This window comes from Canis lupus, chromosome 8 (genome assembly GCF_048164855.1).
Source record: "Canis lupus baileyi chromosome 8, mCanLup2.hap1, whole genome shotgun sequence".
Taxonomy (NCBI): Eukaryota; Metazoa; Chordata; class Mammalia; order Carnivora; family Canidae; genus Canis; species Canis lupus.
The window spans coordinates 25,277,656-25,298,798 of NC_132845.1; the positions used below are offsets into that span (position 1 = coordinate 25,277,656).

Genomic DNA, 21,143 nt, shown 5'->3' on the forward strand with positions numbered 1-21,143 from the left:
AGTGCAAAATGCCAGGCTTAATAGCTTCCTAATTTGTAGATTAGTATTGTATTATCAAATATATATATATTTAAATAATCTGGCTCTCCAAATTGATCTACCGTCTCTCAACTTCACAATTTATACTGGAATGTGGGTTTCCTGTAACATTTTTATATTTGGTCATCTATATGCAACACTGGGCTACTTTAGTAGGCAGCTATCCTGTCTGACAAATCTGATGTAATCTAAAAGTTTTGGGTAGAGGGGTCCTTGAAATTAAGCTATTAATTAACTGAAAAATTAATAGCTTATTTTTAGAGAGGTTGTTTTTAAACGTGATAGGTTTTGTTTTAAAATTGGCACTAGTCAAGGCACAGGAAGAACTGAGATTCACTTATCAGGTCACAAAATTAGAATAAAAATAAACATATATGGCATAATTATTTCACATTGTTTTGTATGCTGATCTCAAAATATTATCACTTACTCAAGTGTTTATTACATAAGTGGAATCTGGCTAATAAAAATGCAATAGCAGATCCAAAGGACACTACTATCATTCATTTTTAAAAATTAGGGCACCATGTCAAAGGCATGCAAACCAGCAACAGTACCTTGTCAAGGCAGAGGCATTTAGTAATAACATGGATGAAATTCCATAACGTGAACTGGATGCATTTCATGCAAAAGCCAGTGTCATTTGGTGGAATCAGCTGTAAAAGCCCTGACCCATAGGAACGCATCTGTGCAAGGTTCCTGATCTTCTCATCTTCTATCTTGCCACCAAAAATATTTTCCCTGTAACATCCTTTAAGGATGCAAGTGTCCTAAATACCAAATTTGCCTATTTACTTTCAGTCTATTGTCTTCCTTTCCCTTTTACAACTATTTCATAGCTCTCTCTCTTTTTTTTTTTTTTTTTTATTCATGAGAGAGAGAGAGATTGACAGAGAGAGGCAGAGACACAGGCAGAAGGAGAAGCAGGCTCCATTCCATGCAGGGAGCCTGACATGAGACTCGATCCCGGGTCTCCAGGACCACACCTTGGGCTGAAGGCAGCGCTAAACCGCTAAGCCACCTAGACTGCCCTTCATAGCTCTTTATATCTATCGCTCCCTCCACTTTCTTCCAACTAAAAAGAAAACAATTAAAAATTGGAAATGTGAAATATATGAGACTCTAACAGGAGCATTTCACTGCATCTGGAAGCTGACAGGACAACTGACTTGAGAAGAGAAGTCATCCTCATGCATTTGCAAAGTGATATTAAAGGGACTAGTGTTTCTTAAAAATAAGAAAAAAATGGATACAGAGAAAATGAAGGTGTAGAATTCAAAGTGGCAAGAAAAGAGAAAAAAATTATAGAGAAAAGAAAACATGGAAACACTTACCTGGAAATTTGGAGACATGAGGAAATAAAGAGATTAAAAATATAAAGGAAACCAGTACAGAGAATAAATCATTTAAGTGGTAGAAACAGTAAGCTAACTTTTTTGAGTTACCATAGCAATTCTTATTTAAAGTAACAACTACAGGAGCACCTGGGGGCTCAGTCAGTTGAGTCTGATTCTTGATTTTGGCTCAGGTCATGATCTCAGGGTAATGAGATCAAGTCCTGCATTGGGCTCCACACTGGGCATGGAGCCTGCTTAAGATTCTGTCTCCCTGTACCTCTGTCCCTTTCTCTCTCATAAATAAATAAATAAATAAATAAATAAATAAATAAATAAATAAATCAAGTACAAAAAAATTTAAAACAGCAATAACACTGAATATAATATAGTAAAAGACAGAGAGGAAATAAAAACACAACAGAGGTAGAAACTGAAAATTGATGATAATTCAGGAGAGAAACAGGTTAGAAGACAGTAAATTTACAAAATGAGAAAATAAGCAAATAGCAGAGTATTTAAAAGAAAGAACTAAATACTGTGAAAGGAAGAGTTTAATTGCAGATTTCATTTAACTCATTGATATATAATAAGTATATATATTGACATAATTAAATTCAGCTATCACCAATACTACAAAAACCCATAGCCATACTAAAGGTCAGGTTACCATTTCTGTTTATTTATTTATTTTTTAACTACAACAGAAAAATGGGTTTGAAGAATCTGGCACATGATTCCCTGGTGTTCCCTGCCAAGAAGATTTGAGCTTTCTAATCTAAATGCAGCAAATTTAAGTAGAAAATTCACAAGTTCTTTGTAAATAAATCTACATTAAAATGAGATGAATGCTAGGTCCAAAGGAGTCAAGGAAGAGAAAGTGGGGAAGGCAGGGTGACAAATGACAATATGTGATGTGTCCATAGAAAGAAGAAACAAGTTAGGGATAAGGGACATGAGCAAATAGTGAATGCAAAAAGAACAAAACTTATGGTGTCCAATTTCCATAGCACCTGCACAATTCCTGACACATTATAGTTGCTCAATTAGTAACCAGTGGATTAACTGAATCAGTGGATGTTCCAACTACCAGAACTATATTTTTCTTTCTGACTGTGTTCATCAATGGAAAAACAATTACGGAAATAGCAGGTAGGTAGATTTGCAAGAAATAGTGTCAAAACAATTGCCACTTTGGACTAGATCTATACTTGGAGGGAGGGAAAGAGACTGAATAATCTAAAATTAGGAACAAAACCTTACAAATTCTATGTGAATTGATCTACAGGGAAGAAATAAGTCTGTGCTGTTCCCAAAGAACTATTCTACTGGTTGCTTTGATTGTTTTTTATTGCCATCAGCCTTGGCACTCCTCTGGACATGTGTTTTGGATTCTTGGAACCGAAATGAATAGTACATACAGTAAAGTGCATCTATCCTGAAGTGAAAATGACAACCACATAACACCATGTAAAAGAATGCCGACAAAAAGAGAATTTGTTTTTCTGCATTCTATGAGACAATAAGGCAGAAAGAAAAAGAAAAGTAAAGCAAATGACTGCATGACAGAAAAGGAGAACGAGGCTCACAACACACAAGACCAAGAAAGGGGGGTGGGGGAGCCCACGAAGGCAGAAACAAGGTAACAAAAAGGACAAAACCAGCAGCAGAAAGGAACTGTCAGGCACAAAAACCCTCAAAACAATAGATAGGAAAAAAAGGAACAAGATGACAGGAAAAGAACAGCATGGAATCTAGTAAGAAAAAGAAACAAAAATTTCAAATAATGGATTTTCTAACACCCCCGCTGTTCCGGCAATGCATTGTGTCACAGTCTCACAGAGCAGTGCATAATTTATTATGGTCACTCACTGCCAGGCTGTTATAAAGGGCAACAGCTATATGAAAATACTCCCCACCGCTGGATGGCTTAATGATCTACCCTTTGTAAAGGGGGTAGGGCTGCGGAATGGCAGGCAAGGGCAGAGCCACTTATGGGGCTGGCTGGCGCTCTGTGTATAGTGCTCGCCAGCATTTGAAGACGGGGTGAATTCCCTCTTGGGCACTTTTGTGGGGGTTCTTCACCCCTTTTCAGGTTCTCCCAATCATCAACTGGCAGGAGTAGCTTCTTAATGCCTGATACCACGTATTGTCTCCTTTATGGGAACGGTGATGTCAAATCCAAACAACAAAAAAATGAATTTTAAAATAAAAACAGACATTGACAATCAATTATGGTGCAATTGCACTGTGTTTTAATCACATCTGGAAATTAAAAAAAAAAAACTTCAGGATTTCTCTTTATTTTATTTTATTTTTTTTTTTAAAGATTTTATTTATTTATTCATGATAGTCACAGAGAGAGAGAGAGGCAGAGACACAGGCAGAGGGAGAAGCAGGCTCCATGCACCGGGAGCCCGACGTGGGATTCGATCCCGGGTCTCCAGGATCGCGCCCCGGGCCAAAGGCAGGCGCCAAACCGCTGCGCCACCCAGGGATCCCAGGATTTCTCTTTAAAACTGAATTTGGATGCAGAAAAAATTAAAAACACAAAAATGAAGATCGTTTAAATCTTTTTCACCAATTATTTTGAGGAAACTGGCCTTTTCAGTAAGTATTTATACAGAGGAACTTTCATTATTTCCACAACTGGCACTGTTTTCAAAGAGAGATGCATTATTAAGATATGTATCAATAATTTCTATGCCTAAAAAAGCCAGTAATTTTCTTTCTTGAGAAGCAGCAGTGCCCAAGATGAGAGGCACAGTCTTCCGAGCCAGAGGACAGGATTTGAATCCATTTACTTGCTGTGTGATCTTACCACACTACTTAGACCTTCTGTCTCTAGGTTCTCCTATCTGGAAAATGGGAATAATAATAGTAAATATATCATAGAGTTGTAGTGAGGATTATAGGAGTTACACCTTATATCAGCGCCTGGCAAGCAGCATGGCAGGCATCATATCTGCTCTCAAATAATGCATGAGGTGGCATTCAGGGAGCGTTTGTAATCCAGAACTATCTGCCATTAGGTACTCGGCATGGAAACGTGAAAATAAAGTCCTTAATTTCCTGGAGGCCAGGCTGAGGCAGTTTATTTTCTTTCTCTCCTTTTCATCCCCAGATAGTGGCCTTGTTTACATAAGATAGCGAGTTTGCAAAAGAAAGAGTTAGCCATTTTGACATCTTTCATCCTCCAAACTCTTATGGTAACAAGTAAAAAATGCTCATTCTTAACAAGAACAACAAAAGATTACTGAGTTCCAAAGATAGAATATTTGCAAAGGAGACAAACTCCTGTCCAGGGCACAGGGGATTGTAAATAATATTTATTTGTGAGCAGTATGTACCTCTGGATAAACATTTACAATGGATTCAAGACACAAAGTGGAGAGATCAGACACATGACACCTACCATGGCTGAGGTGGAAATAAACAAAAAATCAGAACAATGTATTGAGACTGGTTTTAGAGGGAAGTAAATGATTTGAAACATAAGTCTTAACTTACAAAAAATCATTAACTGCTATACTGAGTCATATTCATAAACTCAGGATTCTTCATTGCAAATGGTGCACATACACACAAAAACCCAACATATTTTGTATGAAGATTTAATTAGATTATTCATTCATTTAGACCTTCATTAATCTGTCCAAAAATTATTTATGTAACCATCCATGTACCACAATAACATTAATCCCTGGGGATTCAATACGGAGCAAGTCACTCCAGCCTCAGGTCCTCTCTCTGTAACATGGAGAATGTTTTTTCTTCCCCATCAAAGTTGACTGACGAGTGGGTATGATCCCATGTGTAGGAACAGCTAGCATAAGGCTTACAATACAAGGCACACTAAGTGAATATACTCAACTGTAATTCTACATAAACATCTATTATTAATTTATTCTCTTGGGATGTATCTATATCATAGTAACACTACTTGCATTGTTGCTATCTCCAAAATATAATTATTTATTTATTATATATCGGGAAAATTGTACTTCACTTTATGCTAAATCTATCATCTCTGTAAGAGAGTGAATATCCAATATGTTTAACATTCAAAAGGCTTTAAGTTTTTAATTATTTAAAATAAGACTGGATCCATTTAAAAGAAGGTTTTTGCTGGATTTAGTAGTGGGGATTGGAGAGAGTATGCTGAAAAATATCAGAATCACAGCTATCAGTATATGGTCTAGGGGTGGGAAGGTGGAGATCCCCTGGGAACTGGGATGAGGAACCATAGATTTATCTGAGGCTAGGTCATTAGATGGATTAAAAATGCTTATCTATCACGGGGAAAAATAAGTCATCCACTATACCATGGAGTAAAAAAGAGAAAGGAAGAGACAATGAGAATGCTGAAGACATCATCTGCTTTTCTGGATCCAGACAATCATGAAGTCAATTTCAACCTTATACCGTCAGTTGTATCAGCTAATACATCTGTCTTAGGTTCTAATAACAGAATTCCTCCATCAGCACAGAACAGAAAGCTAAGAACTATTTTGTCACTTGCTTTTCCCTCAAAATCCATATCCAACCCATCCTCAAATGCTGTTGGATATACTCCTTATCTCTGGAATATCCACTTCTTTTTCTCTACAATCACTTCTCTAATCTAAGCTGTAAACTACCATTATATTTTACATGAACAACTGCAAGGTTATTCCAGACAGCCTTCTTAGGCCCATTCTCCTGCTCCTCTAATTCTCTTCTCTCAAAATGAAAATACAATCATATCACTCCACCATTGTCACCATCCCACCCATCAAACACATGCACAGGCCTGTGCACACATATATGTGCACACATACATACATACACACACTCACGACAAACCTTTTAATAAATTCCCACTGCTGTTTGGATAAGATCAAAAAGCTTAACAAGGTGTGACTTACAAGCTCTTCTATAGTCTGGCCTCTATTTTTTCCTCTTCAACACCATCTTGTGCCATATGTGTGTGCTCTAAGCACCCTATTCTTTTGCCCTTGACCATGCCTTGTTTCAACCACAAGGCTTTTGTTCATGCCGTTTCCACTGCTTGGAATGCTCTAACCCACTACAATCATTTCACTTAGTTAAAAATCCTCTAAATATTTCTGTTACCAGATCTGACATCACTTTCTTATATAATCCTTCCTTGACCCTTCCAAGTAGTCCAGAAACTTCACATTATATGCTCTACTCTACTAAATGGAAAGCTCCATGAGAGCAGAAAACATGTCTGTTTTTGTTTATTACTATACTCTCAGCTTTTCACACAATTTTTGGTACATACTAGATAGGCTAAATATTTGTTGAATGAATAAAAGTTGAGAAGTATTTGATGATTTGGTAATGAAATAAATACTATAGGGTCTCTATAACCTATACCTCCTAAATAGAAAGGTTGTTCTCTAAAAGTTTGAGACTGAGGTGATAGAATGTAGAAAGAGAATCAAGAGTGAATATGGGATAGAAGAATAGAGAACAGATATTAGAAATGAAGGGACCCAATTGTTCCCTCATATACCCAAGTTCTCCTTCATTTGGCAAAACACGGTTATAGCAGAAACAGGAATGACATGCCTACTATGTTGCCATATGATTTCTGGTGTAATCAAGGAAAAAAAATTGATAAACAAAAACTGGCAATAGAGATCTCGGTCCATTTGATAGACAGCTAAAAGTTTCACAAATAAGAGAAAAAAAAATCTCTATGCTACTTTCTGATGGGTCATTAACATACATTAAGTATAACTGATTTTGCAACTTGATCTATAAGGACTTTCAAAACTAAATACATTCAGTAACAACAGATAGGGAGAGAAAACACTCAAACTAGAAAACATAAATAGCAAATAACACGAGGAAAAAAAGACATTCAGAACATTTCAAAGTCTCTAAAGTTGATATTCATGTCTTAAATTGGTATCTCCTTAAACAAAACTTTTTTTGTAGAGTATATATTTATTAATAATACTGCTACTTCATGAAGTGATTTTTTTTTTGTTAAAGAACAAAAAGAAAGATAGCTAAAAAACATGACTGTCATTAAGACTTCTGCAATGTAATCAACATCAAGACAGACTTCATATTTGTATAAAATCTGTTATTATCAGTAGGGGCTACCTCATGTGTATCTGGGGTGGTGGTGGTTGTAATAGTTCTCTGGGAATGGAGTTGCTAAATGATAGTTAACAAAAGCCATAGAGTCTTCCATCTTGAATCAATACTCCTGGGCTGTAAAAATGCCATGATTTTAATAAACCTACTTTCTTTGACTTACTTTTTGTGGGGGTGGGGATGGGGTGCAATATTTCCTTCAGTAGTCTGGCAAATCCACGTGCTTTCTTCCTGCCATTGCTCACCTTCTCCCAACTGGAAGCCCTAGACTGACTGCACTTTAAAAGGCTCCTTCTATGCCAGTGGAAAATGTGTAAAAACTTTCTCTCTGAGGTACAAGTTGCCTTAATTTTAAGGTCTTCTTGAAAGTGGTGGCTCTCATGCCTTCCCTTGATTTGTCTTACTCATTATCCTTTCTCTTGCCTTATTATAAACTAGGCTGCCTCTGAATCTCTTAGCTCCTGAGTGCTTACTAGGCTTTGGAGAAGCTTGCTTTTTTAGCCTAATATGCAGTGTCCCGAGTCTTTTGTGGCTTTTAATAAATGACTCAGTCGTGTTTGCCAGTTTTTCCAAATATTCTAGGCTAGTTGGATCTGTGACTAGACCCTTCATTTCACTGCCAGTAATTCTGGTTTCCAACATCGTTTCTACTCTGCACTGCTAATGCCTATTATTCTGCTGTGACATTATGCTATGCAAACTCTCCATGATACCACTGATTAAGATCACAGCCTCTCCCTACCCTACTCCCATGTCTCTCTCTTTGGGTCAAAGACATTTTCAGTTTATCTTTATGCTATACGTCAGCAGGGATATAGAAAATTCTGCTATACTCTCAAACTCACTGTGATGTGATCGTTTGAGGGTGATTTAAAAAAATTGTGAAATGCTATTGCTGCTTTATGTTGGGAATATAACAAATGATGAGTACAATAAAAGCCACACTAAGCCAAAAAATATATACATGTTTATTTTTTTAAAGATTTATTTATCTTTATTTATGATAGACACACAGAGAGAGAGAGAAAGAGGTAGAGACACAGGAGGAGGGAGAAGCAGGCTCCATGCCGGGAGCTTGATGTGGGACTCGATCCCGGGACTCCAGGATCACGCCCTGAGCCAAAGGCAGGCGCCAAACCGCTGAGCCACCCAGGGATCCCCTATATACATGTTTAAGATGTTTTTACTGCAACCATTCACCAGTGATCCACCTATCTGTACTACATACAATTCTTTTAACTGCCACATGATTGGTGTCATAGATATAAACAAAGATACTCCCTGACCTATAGCAGTATTTCATTTAGACTTAAATGGTATTGCTTTCTGCTAAAATTTATAATTTTGGGGAGAAAGCAATCATTTTTATATCATTAACCAACATTAATAACTAAAACTGAAAAACTCATAGAGAATTAGCTTAAGGCGAAATATTGGCAGTTACATAATTGCCTCTTACACATCTCCTGTAGTTATCTACTAATCCAAGCACCCAGTCTACACAAATGGTTGATAATTAAACTCAAATAAAAGTTGGGCAACATAATACAGTATAATGCAAATATTTCTTTTTTGATCAGAGATACTTTTTCTTATAAACAAGTTGATAATTTATTTTAAAGCACCTCTAAAATTATAATGCTGCAAGGAAAAGAAAAGAGAACAGGATAAGTCGAATGTATATGGACAATATCAGATTTCAGTCACTTTTGCAGAAGCTTCTATACATCCGTTTCTCATAGCTCTCAATGGAATGATGTTATTTTGAGAAGGAATGACTTCCAAACCTGTGAGGGACTCAATGCACTGAAGCCAGCCTAGCCTTCAACTTTGTAGACCTTAGTTCCAACTCTCTAGCCCAAAGTTACATTCACTAATTAGAGCAAGATTAAACATCACTTTTAGGACAATGTGGCACACATTTATTTTGGGGCTAGAGTTAGAAGGAATGAGAGGAATCATGAACCTGAAACAGGATGTCTCATGGGCATGTACCAGACTAGTATCAAAAAGTCAATCTAACTCAGCAGTGATCCTCACCTGAGATCCCCAAAAGAGGCCAGGGAGGTCATTGTGGCTTCAGTTGTATTTTACCATGGATAGGGCTCCCATATTCTTTCTTCTAGCCTTTAGGGTGTCTCATACTCCTAAGTTCCTGAATTTAATTCCTCTGGGAAATATAGGTAGTATTATGACTTGTCAGTTGTGCTGGCTTTAAAACCAGTATCTTTATATTGTCTCCTCCACAAACATCTAATGGGTACCTGATTCAGGCGGATTGTGGTCATCGCTCACTGGACCCTGTATTGTATATGAGATAGGGTGTCTGTTAACCCAGCTGCTGGAGGAAGGCTTTATTTCCCAAGAGAAATGCTAGCACATCTGGGGCAATGTGGTCCTCACACTTAGTTTTGGATTCTCTTCCTGGTGACAGACGTCTGCTCTCTGGCAAGGGTAAGAGTAATAATCTGTGGTTAATGTTTTATGAAAAATGTTGGCATGTTGTAACAGAAACAAAGCCTTTCTCTCTCTTTTTTAAATAGGCATACAGAGTTTGTGAAAATTAAATTGGACATAGAACAGATCATGAGGGAAATATCAAAGTGTTGTTTGGGTGATCTTAATTTAACTCAATAATTATTTAAGATCAGTAAACGTTTTAAGATTTACCACTTTTAAATCTGTTTGCTCTTACTTAGCTAATCACCATGAAAGCAGGGCTGCGGATCTATTTCCTGATGATAAAATTAATGCTAAGACTGTTTGAGTTAAACATTTCAGTGTTTAGAAATTCTATGCGGAGGATGTGGGTAAATAAACAGAGGGGGCTGTGAGACAGCAAGACATAGCAGGTAATAGCAGTGGCACCACCATCTTTCTTTAGGACATTACTTTAACTGTGAAGCTAGAGTAGTCTTCCCTCTGATTATAGTACCATTTTGGGATTTCCCATTCAAAGGCATCATTACTGAAATAGGTGTGCACTATTTAACAATCACACCTACAAAGAAAGCATCCAAACCACTGAAAAATGGGAATTCTGTAAGGTCCAGGGAAATAACATCTTTGTAGCCTATTAGAATTGTTAGGTAAAGAAATTCAAATCCATTGACAGGGATTCAATCTCTAGGTCACTAGAGATTCAAACGAGAGTATGCTTCTAAGTTTGTACCTTTAAATCTGTTCACATACGATATATTCTTTTTTCTTTCTCATGGAAAGTTTGGTTGACTAATAAGACATACTCAGTTAACAGATTAGATGTCATTTAAAATAGAAGTAGACAGATGATTCCTATTTGGATAATTTCAGTTGAAAAAAATATGAACTCCAGGCAGAGCAAACAATAGTATGCAGAAAGGTATGAAGTCAGGAGTTCCCAGGGCACAGTGCCAGCTTATTAAGTTTTCACTGGAGATCTGGATATACTCAAATGACCCATAGGAAATACTGAACAGAGCACCAGATGAGCGTCAGTGACAACTGAGTCAATGGCTATGGGCCTTGCCATTTTGTTCTCTCCAGCAAAGGCAATTTAAGTATCTTCCCAGTCTCCGATTCCTTTCCTGTAAATAAGGGGGTCAAATTGGAAAATCTTTCAGGTTCCTCTCAGTTCTAGAAGTCTGTATTTTACTACACCACATCACTGACACAAAGCAAAGAAAGTAAACAGTTTGTGTGAAAAATAACTTAAGAAAACTTTTAGAAATTAGCGTTTTCTGACAGCAGGAAAACAATTGTTTCAAGAGGACTACACAACTAGTACTGCGAAATCCAGTGGGGCATGCTGCCTCAGCTCTTCCTTTTTGCCTTGTGGAAGATAAAACAGGAAGGTGAGAAGAGAAGGCATTTTAGCTCACACATTCCATCCACAGCCTCCATCAACTATTTTTTCCTTTGGTGGCTGATCAATGGTCTAAGAATTAAAGGTACTGCTGGCTAAAGAAGGCAGCTTAGAGACTCTTCCATGTCAGGGATCTAGAAAGTCAGCAAAAATTCTGGGAAGGGTTGGTTGTGATATTTGAAGGTTGCACTGGAGAGGCACATACTTATCAAATTCATGTTTGGGTAGAAGCACTTCCCCTTCCTGCTATTTACATGAACCGCATCCAGTGTTAAAGGAGAATAGTTAAGGTCTACTTCCTCACTTCTGCATGGCAACGCAGGCCCTCTGTGGCCATATCTTCCCGTAGCTCAAGAGAAAGTTAAGAAATAGGGTGTTTTCTGTCAAAGCCACCTATTTTTCAAATGTTGGTAATCGTTGTTAGAAACAAAGTAAACACAACAACACAAAGTTATTCCAGTTTCTTCAGCTTTTGTCTGAATTTATGTTAGGAGGTTCTGCAGGATGGAATTAAAAATACTTAATAGTTAATAGTAATAATTCAAGGACAAAAGAGGGTTATTCAGCCAATGCTGTAAGAACCCTTTGTATTTAGGAAAAGGAGAAGACCTCAACGAGGTGCCATTTTACCTGAATTTTATAGAATTTATCACAGTTCGCTTTTATTTATAAACTAATATGTTGGCACAGGAAAATGATGTATAGAGACTGCACGTAGACAATTTTATTCTGAATGTTAAGACATCAGGGAGGCTCCCTTATTCCAGAGAAATATAACATCTAAATAGTAGACTCAGGCTTGCTGCTGTTTTTATATATTTAGAGAAATGGGAATTTAGAACTATAGATGATTTTAGAGATACCTTAGTACTGTACTGAGCTCGCAGTTAATAATATTCAATGCTTACACTGGAGTACCAATTTATTAAGAACTGTTCTTGGAGACTTATCTCTATTTAGGCTTATATGCTAATTAATAGTTGGCAACTGCTGACCAGATCTTGACCTAGGAAGCAAGGAGGCTTTAGTTTTTTGTTGTTGTCTTGTTTAGTTTTTGTTTTTATTTTATTGTTGCTGTTCTTGTTGTACAATGGGATAGAATCTCAACCTCTTCAGAGGGTTATTATAAGGAGGAGAAGAAAACGAAAATATTTTTTCATGTTGCAATATAACTGACTTTTTGGAGTGTATACAACTAAAGCTAGAGCATATTTTCACTTTTGCTTGACCATCAAAGTTATCAGGGTTTTTCTGTTTCACTTTGGAGGAAATATACAATTCAAATGCCCAAGGTCAGCTTGAGATTTCCTTCATTTTCACAAATTCTGTAAATAAATGATTTCTATATATTGTGGAGTAGAGGTTATATAGCCTTGTCAGTTCAAAAATTGCACAATTTTTGGTCACTTATGGGAACATTTATAAAGAGTTTAAATAAACAGACATATATTAAAACATATACATATGTAGTTAATATAAAATCATTTAGATACAAAGGCAGTATTTTTCACTTATAAAATATTTGTAAGAAAATATATGACACAATGGAGGAAAAACATGCTTAGAGAGGAAAACATATACTATACTGCGATCCTCTGCCTCTTTTCATGGGGCTAAAATTGTGATGATTTCTGGAAACACCAGAAGTGGAAAAAATACAAGAGAGTGTTTCCAATAGACAAATATTGTAGGCATGGGACTAATGTCAGTTTGTCTCATTCATGAAGCAAACACCTATTGGGCTCTGGCAATACACACAGCTCTTATGCTTTGCACACACGGAGTTTCCAAGAGATGGAATAGAGGATCGCACTGCAGTGCGGAAGAGGAATTGGAACGGCTTCTCAATCCCCTAACACTGAGTAGAGATTTCCCAAGCCACCAGCTTACAAGTGTTCAACACTATGAAGCTCAAAAAGAAAGGAAGAGGCAATGGGAACAAAGTAGAGAAAGGGAAAAAAGGAAGTAAAGGAAAAAAAATGAATAAGCCCTAGACACACCTGTGACCGCTCTACAGAGTGAGAGTTATAGTGAAGTTTTTTTTTTTTTAAATAATGCATTAATATTCTTCCTTCCCTCCATTTAAAATATCGAAGATTCCTGTGTTCTGGGGCAGGCTAATCATTTAAAATATGTTGGCGTGAAATGATTAAATATGTTTTATTTTTCCATTATATGATTTAAAAGAAAATATAATTCAAAAGAAAATTTGTAAACGTGGCTAATAAAGACTGATTTTAGTTTTAGAGATTATAATTAGTTGTTATAGACTGCAGTAAGAGATGAAGAGGGACACTATATCATGCTTAAAGGATCTATCCAACAAGAGGACCTAACTATCATTAATATTTATGCCCCTAATGTGGGAGCTGCCAAGTATATCAATCAATTAATAACCAAAGTAAAGCACACTTAGATAATAATACACTTATACTGGGAGACTTCAACACGGCGCTTTCTGTAAAATGACAGATCTTCTAAGCACAACATCTCCAAAGAAGAAATGGCAATGTTCCCAAGTTTCCTTCAGCGTAAGGTACCATGGTTTTTGGAACATATGTTTTCCAAAGGTTTTAGAAATCTTAATACTAACTCTGACTGCAAAATTTTAACGCTTGGTATCCTCATTCAGCCAAAGGCTATGCAAAAATTTATGTAGCTAAATAACTCTGGAGAGGATACACCTAAGACACTTAACAGCTGGGTAAGTTCAGATGTGTTCACAGAGCCAAAGCCCACTCTAAAAAATAAGCTCAAGGTTGGGCAACATTTTCAAAATAATTGCCATTTCTGGGGCAAGGAATATATATTAAAATGTATCCTTCTTTAAAAGATTAGTCAACAGATTTAAATATTCCATAGCTGTTTTTCTCCATGTAACTAAAAAATATCTTGGGTCAAAGTTTTAGGAACCATGCAAGGGATAAAGAAAGAACCTGACTACATCAGACTCTGTCCAGCTGTCCTTTCAGAAGCCTACCTCATTTCAATCACCCAAGCCTTGCCCCAAAGAAGTCATGATTTAATACAGTATTTTCCCACTATTGACTAATTCTGAGGCTTGGTTCTGTCACCACCTTGACTGATCTTCTGGGTAACCTGTTGTGAGTGCAACAGAGGATATATTTGAAGACCATTTGACTAAGCCCTCCGCTCCTGCTGCTACAAGAGAATGGTTTCTTCCCAAGTTACAAATCTATTTTGAATGTTAATTAAATATTTACAAGGTACTTTAAAATCCTCCCTGAATGCTAATATGAAAACAGCAACCTAGGTTCATTGTAATAAGCAGAAATTTTTGCCCTTCCAAATTAAGGGCCTCCGGCCTCTTGAGTTTAATTCAAATAACCCAAAGACTTGGGGGGGAGGGGGGCGGATTGAGCACCTACTATGTACTAGGCCCTGTGCCAGATATAAAGACAAAAGTAAACTTTCCAGGACTAGAAAATTTGTCATAAATGACAACATTTCATATTATTTAATTCACACCATTTCCCTCTGGGCTTAAAAGCCAAATTAGATGCAAAACACTCACCTTTTTAGCATTAAGCTTTTACATTGCTTCTTAACATACAACACTGTATCTAGTTACATAAAGATGCAGTATTTTCTACATATTAACATATATTTCCACATTTTATTCATTAGGTTTTTGAAAGTGTTTTAGCATGAAGGTTCCATTTATTGTATCCCAAAATAAAAATAGCATCAAAGTCTTTTTGCAACTCCCAAAACACAGTTAGGGAATAATGATCATATGCTAAAAAATGTAAAATGCAATTTGTGCTGTGCCCCATTTACTACAAAATCACTACGAACAATGCATTTTGTACAGTATATTGCTCCAGGGAAACTGGATCAGCATCAGGAATGAATAAAGAACATTGCATTTGAAATCAGCTAATTCTGCTTCAGTGCTTTTAAAAACTATTTGTTATGATATTACTTCCTGTCAAGCACATAATGTGATATTTTCCTCAATAAAACTAAACAGTTGCTGTAATTTCAGTTTCCCTCATTTTCCACTTTTTAAGCACTAAATATTTAAACAATGCAGACCTGGAAGTCTCAAGCCAGTCATCTGATCCACACATCTTCTTGCCTAAGGTATAGTTACTATCCATACAGGGGCCTGTTCTGTCACACAGAAATACGTGATGGCAGCTGTTGAGGTCCTTACCTGCCCGCAGGCCAGGCCCATTCCTCTTTCTCCCATGCCATGTGGACACGATAAATTTAACTCCAGGGCATCTGCTCCAGAAGCCTTTACGACGTGGAAGGAAAATGCAAGAAAAGGCAAAGCTTTATTTGTGTCTCGATACACTTTCATCATTGGTAACTCAGCATAGGTCACATTTGTCAAATTTAAACTCTTCCATTTCCTGCATTACAGCTATCTTGTGAGGTATATTCTGACTCTCAAATTAGAGTATCTACTATAACAATAATAACCACAGCAAATATTCACTAGTGCTTTTGTGAGAGGATACTCACTACTCTATGTGCTTTATATTTGTTACCTCTAATTCTCATAATCCTTGGATTAGTAGGACACCAGTTTTGCACAAGGAAACTAAAGCACAGGGGAGTTAAAGACAAACCTGGGATATTAAATGACACAGCAGAGATTTTAACTCAGATTTGTTTGACGTCACATTTTTTTTCTTCCCTTCCCTACACAGCTTCTATCTTTTATAGAAGCAAATCTTACTAATTTTGGATAATTGGTACTGGAAGTTGTAGTGCAAAGAAAAATGTAGTAGGCTACCTGGAATGCATATAAGTAAACTTGAAATGTTTTTAACTGAGAATCAATTGTATTGTATAGAAAATAGGTCCACGATAAGAAACATGGAGTGATCATTTTTGTCTTTAATAATTAAATAGGCTTTCTTCTAATTTAACTCATTAATTCACTGGTGTACTAGTGGATCCTGTGAAAATGAACACAACAGTTCATGTCTAAGTATTCATAGACAACTTGAAGAATCATAGAATTCTTGACAAGTCTTCTATGAAAAACTCAAGGAACAAACAAAACACTTTTTTAATAGTTTAAGACGGTAATTTGAGGGGTGGGGGATAAACTATAAATGATTCAAATTTGTACATTATTTTACCTAACTTCTAGAATTTCTCCAATGCCACACTTTCTTTTTAAGTAAGGTCAACTAGAAGCTTGAGTCAGTTTCCATAACATTAAACATGTCTACAATGTCACACAAAGGCTTAAAAATAGAGTTCACTACTTTTTAAGTGCATCACAGACCTTTCTTTATGCCAACAACTGTTTCTTCAATGGCTCACTTTATTTTTTCTAATTGTTCAAGATTTTAGCCTATTTTTTTGTGCTTTATAAATTTTAAGTAGAACCTTAACAAATTGAAAATTTCTAGTTAGCTACTTCTTGGTTAACTTTCTTATCCATCTTTATTCATTAGTGAGTCTGCTTTTTCTTTTGCACATTTGTGAAAGTTCATTTGATCATCCAGCTTATTTTCTAATATGGCTTCATTATGGCTTTTGATTTTCTAATTCAGTTTTAAAATGCTTCATATTATCTCAATATTACCATGAATCATGCTACTTACTTTTTTCCTGCTGGTTTGGTGGTAAAGCATGAACAAAGCACAGCCTAAATTCTGAGTTCTAATCCTAGGTCTGCTAAGGAATTGGGGATGCTTTAGGAAGTCATTTAATCTCCTTTGTCTCCAACTACTCAAGTATAAACTGTACATAATAGGGCTTATCTCAAAACCATGTCATGTGGGAATTACCAGCTTAATTAAAAGATTGTACATTGCTATTATATACAATATTGCTCTTTTCTTAGTCTTAGTTATTTGAAATATTTCATTCAGACCTCTTTATTTTGCTGAAATACAGCAATTAATAGTAAATCAGTTCAACAATATTTTGGATTAGATAAACTGTAGGTGGCATTCATATACATATTTACATTATATGTATTTCTTAAAATGTAAGTGGAAGTTTACCATTAGCTATCATAGTAGACAATAATAACTAACATTTATTGATTATTTACAACATCCTAGATAGTTTACCAGGCTCTTTATAGTGGGATCATTATTCCCATTTTACAAATGATAAAATAAAGGTTACAAAGAGTTCAAGTGACTTGCTTAATATATCACATTTTATAAATGAGAGTAGGGTCTTGAAACCAAGCATTCTGAATCCAGATCCTGCTCTCTCTTACTATTATAACTTATTAGAAATCACTAATTCCAAGGCTGGAATTGGTATAGTGTGTTAAGAAGATATAACATTTGACGTCCTTAAAGCTTCTAAACTTGAAGTAAAACTAAAACCTTGTAAAACCACCTATCCACTTTATAGGCTTTCTAGTGACTAATTAATCAAGATTTCCCCAGTATTACATACATATACAAACATCGACCCACCAAACACATCTGAAGAGGCCTTTGATTATCTCAAAACTGAGACAATCCTGCTCAAGGTGACATGAAGAGACAGAGAACATTCCTTTGGCCTCTGCTTGAATATTCTTGTCACAGGATGTATATCACCTTAAAAGGCAGTTAATTCCATTTCCGAGCAACTATATGCATTCGAAAAGCCTTAATTGCTGAATTAGCATGAAATGTTAAATTAACTGAAACTGGGCATGCATTCTGACTCCTGTTAGTCACAGCTTTTTAGTTTACTCACTTAGCCCAGAGTTTATTCTACACCTCACCTAAGTGATTACACAATAAAGTAATCTAGTGAAGGCCGTGACATAGAAAATCTGCTGTTTCTAATTTCATACATTATCTACTTATCATCCATTTATTTATATGAAGGAGAATGTCTATGTCAATGGCCAGAACTCTGGAGGCAGATTTCATGGGTTTGAATCCCACTTTTAATATACACTACCTGTGTGGTCTTGGTCATATTATCTATCTTTTGCTTCAGTGTCCTTATCTCCATGAAGTGGAACACCATGGAAGTGACTCATAGGTTGCTTTTGTAAGATATAAACCAGTTTAATAAAAGTGAATGACTTAGAACAGTGCCTGGATTGTAGTAAATATTATGTGAGTATAAGCAATTACTGTGTACTGGTTCTTCTGTCTATCCATCCATCCATCATCCAGCCATCAAATTAGAATCTCCAACCTGCTTAAACAAATTAGGGAAAAGCATAGGCAGAGGTACACCTAGATTTTGGGGGAGCCTGAAGCTTAAACAAATCAGGGAAACCTCTTTAAGGAAAAAAAAATTAAAATTACAAATACAAAATTAGGTACAGGGGCTTGGAAGTAACTTGGGCAAGTAAGAGACCTGAAGTTTATGTTTCATCTGTTTTAGTGGTAAACTGACTTCCGAGGTCAGGAGCTTAGAAGGAGTAAGACAGAGGGTTTAACCTACTAGTCAGCAGACTCAAGAATCAAGAAAGAACATTCTGTGAGTAAGAGAGAATATTCCAAGCCAAGCAAACAGCAAAGGCTCTCAGTTAGGAGTGTGTCAGAGGAGTAAAAGAAGGCCAGTGGGTGCTGGAATGTGGACAACAGACTGAGGATGGCACTGAGGAGGCAGGTGGGGGCCAGACTATATAGTACTTATGGGCCACATTTAGGATTTTGCATCTTAAGAAAGAGAGTGGAGGGCACCTGGGTGGCTCAGTGGTTGAGCGTCTGCCTTTGGCTCAGATTCTAATCCTGAGGTCCTGGGATTGAGTCCCACATAGGGTTCCCCACAGAGAGCCTGCTTCTCCCTCTGCCTATCTCTCTGCCTCTTTCTCTGTGTCTCTCATGAATAAGTGAATACAATCTTAAAAAAGAGAAAAAGAGAGTGGGAAGATTTCAGATTGATTGAGGGCAAGAAGATGAGTGGAGCTCTCTCAGATAAACTTGGATTAGGGTGGTAGTGATGCATATTGAGCTCCACTCAATTTATATGCTGCTTCAAATCTGATGGCCCTCCTTGCCACTCAAGCTTTTGCCACTAGCTGAAAAAGGTACCTCAGCCCCTGTTGCTGTCCTCACAGCTCCTGTCATTGCCAGCTCTCACAGCTTCCTCAGCATGAAAGCTGTGCTTTGCCACCGCCCCCATTGAACCTGTCAAAGTGGCAGCTTTGGAATGCCAGGGCCCAGCCAGGCTTAGCCAGTTCTGGGTTTAGATCTCACAACATCTCACAAGAAACATCAAACAAGAAATAAGAAACATTTCACAACAAGGTGTGGCATTTGACTTCCTTAGCGGTGCCCCTAAAGGGGCTGGATACGCAACCTACAAGTGCAGAGGAAAGTGAAGCCCTAGGGTGTGAAATCTGACAGCGAGAGAAAGTAGATAGAAAGGAACCCATAGGTACATCTTTCACCCTTCTGCTCCTCTAAGTTTTTGTGAGGCAGGATGATTTCACATGGCACTCTCTGTCCCACAAGACTGAGCACTCAGCTCCATTTCCTTGGGAAGTGGGAGCCAGTTCTGTAATGCACCATAGGGGCTCTGCTTTCCCTTCTTCCTATCTCATTTCCCTTTTCTCCCCACTCCTTACCACTCTAGAGTAAGCATCTTCACATTAACTTTGACACAGCCTCTGTTTTCTAAGCTAATACACATTAAGAAACAAAGGGATTCAAGATCTATTAAAATGAGTTCAAGACCAACTTAAGACCTGATATTGTGAGCTTTCAGTATGATTCAGTTTGGTGTCTTTCTGAACTTTCTGACCGGTCTCTTTCTGTACAGCTGAGGCTATGTCTCATTCATCTTTGTGTTGGCTGGTAAGAGATGGTGCACACAGTAGGTGCTTCACAGATCTTCCTTTGCATGGAATTGGAATAGGTTATCCATGACCCAGAAAAGTAGGAAAGCCTGTGATCAGATACCGAAAAATTGAGCAGACCGTAACAATGCTACTGATTTGATACCAAGCTGTGAAAAGTTTTCCAGAGGCTGCTTCTTTTTTCTGATATTCAAAAAACAACAAAGTCAAACCAGACTGAATAATGCATAAAAGACAACATTAAAAGTGGTCATTCTTGGGTTACAGTGAAATGGAAGGCTTACTTCAGCATGGTTTTATTTCTAGGAGAAAACAAAACTTTCTAAAAAATATGCACATGATAAAAAAGATATGCTGGATATACATTAACTTTAAAAAATAGCATTCAGTTGAACTTACCATATTTTAAGAATGTGCCTAGGTTCTATTTTTTTTTCTAATGACCCACATGATCTTAAATGTTTATTTAGAATATTAAAATACAATGGTAGCCTCTGGTGAAACAAACAAGTAATAATGATTCTTCTTTGTGCAAATTTTCATTCTGACACAGAGTTTCTTGGTCTTTACTTTTTTATGTTCTGGTATGGATCTGGATCTGTCCTGCTGTTACACATGTGTCATTTCTGTTTTCAGATGTAATAGTAAAGCGCTCATAACAGATTTCCTCAGTTCCCTATTGCGTAATTCAAAAATTAATCTACTATAAGGAGAAGAACTTCATGAATTTAAAATATATTCATCATCACACTAAGTCATTTGCTGAACTTAAAACTGGCGCTAGAACAGCTGGTGTGATATCTCTCATTTCTTACCGCCCATTATCACCACCCCCAAAGAAATGCACATTGAAGTGGTACAGTAACTTTGGCTTGAATACTTTTTGTTTTTGTTGGTTTGTTTTAACGTGGGCTCTTTCATTGTAAAAAAAAAAAAAAAATCTGTTTTAATCGGTTTTGAAGCATGCATTCGTTAAGACAAAACCAACTAGTGACGCTACAAAGTGTTATTGGGTATTTACCACAGGAGCTATGATGAATCATCCTGCCTAATA

General features: G+C 36.8%; 1 protein-coding gene across 4 annotated transcripts in view; it reads right to left on the bottom strand.

Moving 5' to 3' along the window:
- The window catches only part of DPYD (dihydropyrimidine dehydrogenase), a 790,677-nt gene that overhangs the window by 246,515 nt on the left and 523,019 nt on the right, over window positions 1–21,143 (bottom strand). For all 4 annotated transcript variants that reach the window (XM_072834642.1, XM_072834646.1, XM_072834643.1 and 1 more), the window contains one exon: window positions 15,512–15,595. In XM_072834642.1, coding sequence (XP_072690743.1) covers window positions 15,512–15,595 — 84 coding nt within the window. The remainder of the gene's footprint in view (window positions 1–15,511; window positions 15,596–21,143) is intronic.